Here is a 7,498-nt window from a genome sequence, read left to right as displayed (position 1 = left end):
AAAATTCCACAAGGTAACGTCGTTACATATCCTATCTTATTATAAAGTTATAACCGACTAACTCCTAAAGCTTAACATGCAAAAATGCCACATCATCATCCACTAAGAAGTTGACACATCATCATCCACTAACAATCAATACATTTAATATCATGCAAACATGCTATATTATCTATAATTTAAAATTTATTACATTTTAGAGCTTTTAAAATAAAAGCATGTTAAATCATCATCCCACATAATTTACATAATATTCCAACATATATCTTCATTATTTTTTATAATATCTTATGTACCTATGTAGTTCTATTTAGGCCATATCACATCAATTATTTTTAGTGCTTATGTAAGTTTATATTGTTTAACTATCTTACACATTATTTTACTTATTGTTATCTTATACATTATTTTACTTGTTTATCCTAGTTGTTATAAATTAATCCCCATGCGTAGCACGCATGCTGACTTTACAATCACTTTCTTCAACCCAATGTACTGTTGTAAACCTTTTAATATCGTGCATGAGCCAACTTCCGGTGTATATATATATATATATATATATCAACAAGACAAATAGTGATATGGGACAAATCACCTAATCAGATAAACAAATTGAAATTTGAATTGAACTAAACAAGAAACAAAATGTAATACCCCAAAAAAAAAAGAACCAGCAGTATAGCAGTAGACCACTGACACACCCTATTTAAAGGCACCAGCATCCCTTCAACAAAGCACACGAAAACACCAGACAGGGAGCATAAAAGAAGTGAAATATAGTGTGTGAAAGTGTGATCAAAGAACTGAACGAGCAATGGCAGCTCAGACTCAGACCATCCAGGTTCCTAACGATGCCGAGCTGATGCAAGCACAGGCCGACCTGTGGCGCCACAGCCTCTACTACCTCACGTCCATGGGCCTCCGCTGCGCCGTCGAGCTCGGCATCCCGACCACGATCCATGGCCTCGGCGGCGCCGCCACCGTCCCTGACCTGATGGCCGCGCTGTCCCTCCCTGAGAACAAGCTCCCTTTCTTCCGGCGCCTGATGCGTGTGCTCGTCACGGCGCGCGTCTTCGCCTCTGCCGACGGCGGCGAGACCGAGCGGTTCCGCCTCACTCCGCTGTCCCGCATCCTGGTTGACGGCGTCGTCGCCGACGAGCACCATAGCCAGAGGTGCTTCGTCCTGGGCACCACGTCGCGCCACTACGTGGACGCGGCGTTCGCGCTGTCCGAGTGGTTCAAGAAGGACCTGGCGTCGCCGGTGCCGTCGCCGTTCGAGGACCTGCACGGCGCGAGGCTGTTCGACGAGAGCACCCCGCTGCTCGACCCGGAGCTCGACGCCACAGTCAACGAGGGCCTCGCGGCGCACGACAACCTCGGCATCGGCACGCTGCTCCGCGAGTGCCGCGACCTGTTCAAGGGGGTGCGGTCGCTGACCGACTGCTGCGGCCGCCACGGCGCCACGGCGAGGGCCATCGTCAAGGCGTACCCGCACATCAAGTGCACGGTGCTGGACCTTCCACGGTTGGTCGATCATGCCCCTCGTGACGGTGTCGTCAACTACGTCGCTGGTGACGCGTTCCAGTGTACCATCCCACCCGCCCAAGCAGTCATGCTCAAGGTATATGTACACATCTATATTAACCACTAAGAAATCCTATATCACATACATGCATATTTAATAAACTATGAACCAATAATATGCCATCTCAAGATATATCAATCGGCAGAAGCTCTTGAAACTAAATTTAGTGTAGTCATTTCTGCATGGCCTAATAGTTTTCTATTTTGCACGTAGCTTGTTCTGCATCACTTGAGCGACGATGACTGCGTGAAGATCCTAGCTCAGTGCAAAAAGGCTATTCCTTCACGAAAGGAGGGCGGGAAGTTGATTGTCATAGATATCTTGGTTGAACCATCTTTGGGGCCTGTAATGTTCGAAGCGCAGCTCATGATGGACATGCTCATGATGGTGAATACTAGAGGTCGTCAACGGAACGAAAATGATTGGCATGACCTGTTCATGACAGCAGGATTCAGTGACTATAAGATTGTGAAGAAACTTGGTGCTCGAGCTGTCTTCGAGGTCTATCTGTAGGATTGCTTCTATCTAATATGCGCAATGGACGTGGATCGTGTGATGTGACGAAATAAATAAATGGTGCACCATAATAATGACTTTGGAATGGAATTTCACAGATCATGCATGAAGCGGACTGAAATCTTAAGCTCGGATACTTCATGAACTGTGCAAGGGTTCATTTCAAAGATATCTAGCAGTCGTTGCGCTAGCTTTACTGCACCCATGGCTTGTGTTTGTTGTCGTATATGTGTGTACTGCCACAGTTTATTGGAAATGAATCTTAAGCCTACGTTAGAATTGCAAATAGACAAAGTATTGAGTACTATAGATCTACTTTTTGCGTTGTTTAACTATATATGAAGGAATTAAGCCCCCAGACATACATGTGCGGGCAACTTATTTATTGTTTATAAGAAATACTAAAACAAATAATTCTATCTCACAATATTAATTATCTCACCATACTAATTCATCTACACAAGGATAAGTCAAATTTTCATATTTTACTTCGATGGAAACGTTAACTGAAGTCAAATTTCCATGTTTTACAGAAAGAAAAATAAAGTCCAATAACATCAGGCAGAAAGAAATACTCTTGCAGGCATCTTGCTTCATACTCAAAGCATCAATTCAGCAGTTGATATAATGTAAAAGATGAGCACAAAATATTCATGCTGGCAGCAGACCTCCAACACAAGAAAAGCACCTCACAAATCATGCGAATTCTAAACCGTTGGATCCCTTTAAGATTCGAGCTGGCAGTTCTAACCTTAACCCCTCTCCCTCTCCTCATCATTCTAGGCCGCCGCCGAATCCTCTCGCACGCGGCTGCCTCCACCGCCGCCCCACGTGCCGCCGCCCGGACTCGCCGGCTAGCCAGAAGGGGTCAACAGCGCCGGCGAGCCCCCCTCCTCCCCTCCCCCTGGCCGGTCTCCTCCCCTACCCCCTACTCCCCTCTTCCACAACGGACGGCGCGAGTGTCCCGCCCCCACCGTCTTCCCCATCTCCGGCGGCTTCCCGCCACCGGATCCGCCACCACTAGCCACCGCCTCCTAACCACTAATTGTCGGATCCGCCATGTACTAGCCGTTTGCCCCTGCCGCTGATGCCAGCCCACCGCCCTCCTCCATCCCCGTGGCTTCGGCGCTGCCGCCGGCGCCTCGCCGCCCGCCAGTGTCCACCGCCCGCCGCCGGGCCACCGCCTCCCACGGCCATCCCTCTAGGCCCGTAATCTCTTCCCCCTTCCCCAACCCCCCTTCCACCCCCATCCCAACCCGAGACCCTAAACCCTAATTCCATTGCTTTTGTCGGGGTTGCCGGAGTTGGAGAAGGTGTTGCCGGAGTCGGAGGAGAAGAGCTAAGGTCGCCGGAACACAAATTGCAAAGCAAATCCCAAGGTTAGTAATCTGCATGATTTTGACCTCAAAAATCATTCGCCAGTCATTTAGCCATTCGGATATTTATGTTAAGCCATGGCATCTTACAAAATGCATTTCTGCATGACATGCAGAAATAGTGCAGTAATGTGCTTGGATATAGCTCCATGGCAAATCCAGAATATATTGATTACTGATTACCATTAGAACTAAACTAGCTTGAAAAAGTAACAGACCATCAGCAAAAAGGAGCAAACACAAGCTAAGCTTACTTGTTAGGGCAACAATTCCCAATTCTCTGTAAGTAGTTGTATGTTATGCGTATGCTAGATAAACTAATACCATCCTGAAAATTCAGTGAATTATCACCAACTTATCACTGCCAAATCTCAAAGTAGATCCATTCATCATGGTTATTTAATTTGCAAACAAACTAATAACGACCACACCTGCTCCTGAGTCCTGCCCCATGAACAGAATGCAAAACTTTTTCTTTAGATTTGATTGTATATTAAAAAGCCTTTTCCACCCCAGAAGCTAGCCAATGAGGTGAGAGGTTCCCCCGCTTATATATTAGGTTATTTGTCTTTCCACAACCAATATGAAACTACTCAACAATCTTTCCCTTCACACATTTGGTGCCCCTCAGCCGTTCACCAGCCCTTCACCGTACATCGACGGTCCCTCGGGTATATAAGTTCTGCAGACACCAACAGTCCACCAGGCATTCACATATGTTGTCCCTCGAATTAGATGTTGAACTAGCCAGAAACTGATGCCAAATGTTAGGAATCAAAGCAATTCACAGGAACACAATGGACACAACTTCACTTTCACGTGGAGACACAATAATGGAAAAGAACCCACACAACACATAGAGTTTTTGTGGCACCACACACAACCTAGTGCTTTTTCTCTTTCTTTTCTTCTCGACTAAACATGTTGATTACATTGCTTTAAATAGAACATAAACACACACACGATGGGCAATGACCCAACTACTCTAGCTCACACAACGCAGCCGTGTACACCATAAGCGTGCCAAAACTAACTCCGCATGCATGCACTGCCTGGACCGCTTCTTGCTCCAAACGTGCCGCTAATCACCGTGCATGGCTAATCAATTCCACCTACACATGTATGAGAGTAGATACTCAACTCCTGACTGTTGATCTGCCCGCTCTACACTATATATGCTTCTGCTAATTCACTCGCTACGCCATGATGCTGCACATACAGCTAACTGGAACTACACTTCTGCCTTGTCCCAAAATGTAAATATAAAAGATAACTAAAATTCTAAACAAGACTAATTTTTAACACTGACAAACTTGAAAATAGAGATAGAAAATAAGGTTCCATTTGGCACAGCTCCAGCTTCCAACTCCAACTTACCTGGAGCCGAAGTTGTGCCAAACAGTCCAGATTCTCTGTTTTTGAGAGTGGAGTTAGCAGAGCTACTCCTAAAAAATGAACTATGGGTGTGGAGCTGGGTTTTAGTTGCTCCACAGCTCCACTCCACCCCAAAAGACCTACTACTTTTTAATTTTTTAACATATTTACACAAAAATTCCACTCAGCTACCCAAACTCACCTCCCACCTCTCTCTCTCTCCCTCCCCAACTCCTCACCTCTCTCATGGTCGGCGCACGTCATGGCACACATGCGGCTTGTGGGGGGACGGCGCGCGTGGCGCGGCGGCCTGCGGTGGGCAACGGCACATGTGACGGCGGGCGGTGCGGCGGCCGGCGGTTGGCGACGGCGCGGGGTGAGAGGGAGACGGCGCGCGCGGTGGCAACGGCTAGCGTGGTGGACGCCGGACAGCGCGCAGCCACCGGCGGGGCGACGGTGCGTGGGGGGATGTCGTGTGGGGACGGCGTGTCACGCCCAGAAGTTTCCCCCTTTTCTTGCTTTAAAAATTGGTTAAATAAATTGCCCGAAGAAATTATCTTAATTAACCTAGAGCTAAATCCCTAGTTAATAAATGCAATTAATAATCGGAAATAGCGTGGTGGAATTTTTCTTGAGTTCCCCAGGCTCCAATGCATTAACAAGATTTTTAGTAGAATTTTCAGAGCCTTGGAAATAATTTTAACCAATGATGGGCCGTCGGCCCATCTCTCTCCCCACGCTCGGCACCCCTTTCCTGGGCCGGCCCGCTCCTCCTTTCCCCTCCCCAAAGTCCTCCCTCCCTCCCTTTCTCTTTCGGGCGCCGACTGGTGGGGCCCACCTGTCGGTCGTCCCCTACCTCCGGTCGTTGGAGCCGGAGCTCCAACCGCCCGCGCCGCCGCCTTCTCCGCTCCATGTCACGCCTCCACTCTGCGCCCGCACCTCGCGCCCACGTCGCCGCCCTCTCCCCCGCATCTCCCGCGCGCGCGCGCCCGCAAGTGGTGGGGGATTTGAAATCCCCCAACACCCTCTCTCTTTCCTCCACCTCTCCACGTCGCCGGCCAAATAGGGGCCATCCCCAGCCGTTTCCGCCCCTCCCTCGCCCATAAAAACCCTCACTCGAGCTCTCTCTCTCTCATTTCCCCCATTCACCGTCCTCTCCCACGCCCTCTACCGCCGTCGCGCCGCGCTCGCCGAGCTCCGCCGCCGCCGCCCATCTCCGGAAGCGTGCCGTTGCCACTAGGGCCGCCGCGGCGCCAAGCCGCCGCCACCGCTAGCTCCGCCGCCGTGTGGGCCATCTCGGCCACCGCCTCGCGTCGCCGGAACCCCACCGGAACCCCATCTCCCTCGCGAGCCGGTGAGCTATCCATTCCCCTCCGTCTCCGGCCAGCCACTTTGGTCGTCGCGGTCGCCTTCTCCATCCCTAACTCCTCTCCTCCCCTCCTCTAGGTGTCGCCGCCGCTCCTCCGCCCCTCCTCTTGTCGGGTCGTCGTCGCCGCCTTCGTCTTCCGCTCCGGCCGCCGTGTCGCCGATGAGTCCTCCCTCCCCCTCAGTTCCTCACCTTCCCGCGAGCGCCGGCCACGCCGCTGCTCCGGCCATGCGCCGCCGCCTTTCGGCCGTCGCCGCCGCTTCCCACACCGCCGGTCACCGCCGTCGGTGGCCGTGCCTCGCCGCCGCCTCGCCTTGGTCGGCCGGTCGGCCTTGAGGCCGAGCCGAGCCCGGCCGGCGCCTCCCTCGCCTCCCCTTTGAGCCACCGCCTGGTGGGGCCCACCTGCCAGGCGCCACCTCCCTCCCTTTGGAGCCGCTGACCCGTGGGGCCCACGTGCCGGCGCCCCCCCTTTCGCTGACGTCAGCCCTGGGCTTTATTGCGCAATAAAATGATTAAGGCTTTTTCTTTATTAGTAAAAACACAGTTTATCTTCTAAAATTCATAAGTAATTCATCCGAGCTCCGTTTAAGTCCATTCAAGTCTCAGTAAATCAAGAAAAATGCAAAGAATCCATTAAAAATGGTTTTGTTTCCTGTTTCAGTAGTCTTATAGCATGTTTTGCTTGTGTGCTTTGTTTGTCGCGTAGGTTTCGGCCGTTTCGTCGATCCGCAGTTTCTCGAAGACGTTGCTGAGGTCTCATCAGTTCGAGAGCAAGGCAAGTCATACTTTACATTTGATCATATTGTACCCAATTTACAAACACCCTGCATTTCTATTAAATGTTGCATTCTTTTATAATGTCATGTGGGATGGGTCCTATTACTTAGCCATTTATTGTTTACCATATGCCATTGATAACCTGGGTATCAAAATGATTAGATGTTGGTTTAGGAAATGCTTAGCCATGCTTAGTTCAACTAGTACACAAATGGGGATCACATTATTACATAGACTTTGTCTATTGGCATAGCTTTAGATTGGTGCCACCGCAAGGGTGTCAGTTTATTAAAATATTCTGAATGGCGGGCTGTGAGTGCATGGTTTTGCTGGTCGCACCCATAGCAGTTAAGGACCGGTTCACGGGAAACCCTGGGAGACTTACCGTGCTTACCACAAGCGGGAGTGGGTAACTGCTTGATCTGAAGTATAGCTCGACCCTTTCCTAGGCACCGGTGGCGAGGGTGGGCGTGATGGAGTTGGGTCGGCCGAGGTGTTCAGTTG

The 7,498-nt window shown here is 50.2% G+C and overlaps 1 protein-coding gene across 1 annotated transcript; it reads left to right on the top strand.

The window, feature by feature from the left end:
• Positions 1–734: 734 nt before the first annotated feature.
• Positions 735–2,387, top strand: LOC4350345 (daphnetin O-methyltransferase 1). Its single transcript, XM_015760044.3, has 2 exons — positions 735–1,621; positions 1,799–2,387. The coding sequence occupies exons 1-2, from the start codon at positions 815–817 to the stop codon at positions 2,096–2,098; spliced, it is 1,107 nt and encodes a 368-aa protein (XP_015615530.1). The 5' UTR covers positions 735–814; the 3' UTR covers positions 2,099–2,387.
• The last annotated feature ends 5,111 nt before the right edge of the window (positions 2,388–7,498 follow it).

This window comes from Oryza sativa, chromosome 11 (assembly GCF_034140825.1).
Source record: "Oryza sativa Japonica Group chromosome 11, ASM3414082v1".
NCBI classification, from domain to species: domain Eukaryota; kingdom Viridiplantae; phylum Streptophyta; class Magnoliopsida; order Poales; family Poaceae; genus Oryza; species Oryza sativa.
Note: the sequence above shows the minus strand (reverse complement) of the source record. Positions and strands in the feature narration are given on the sequence as shown.

Excerpts from the sequence above, each read along its gene's own strand:
- LOC4350345 (XM_015760044.3), top strand. The coding sequence starts at position 815 with ATGGCAGCTCAGACTCAGACCATCCAGGTTCCTAACGATGCCGAGCTG. Across the intron at positions 1,622-1,798 it reads CCCAAGCAGTCATGCTCAAG|CTTGTTCTGCATCACTTGAG; the intron begins GTATATGTACAC and ends TTTTGCACGTAG.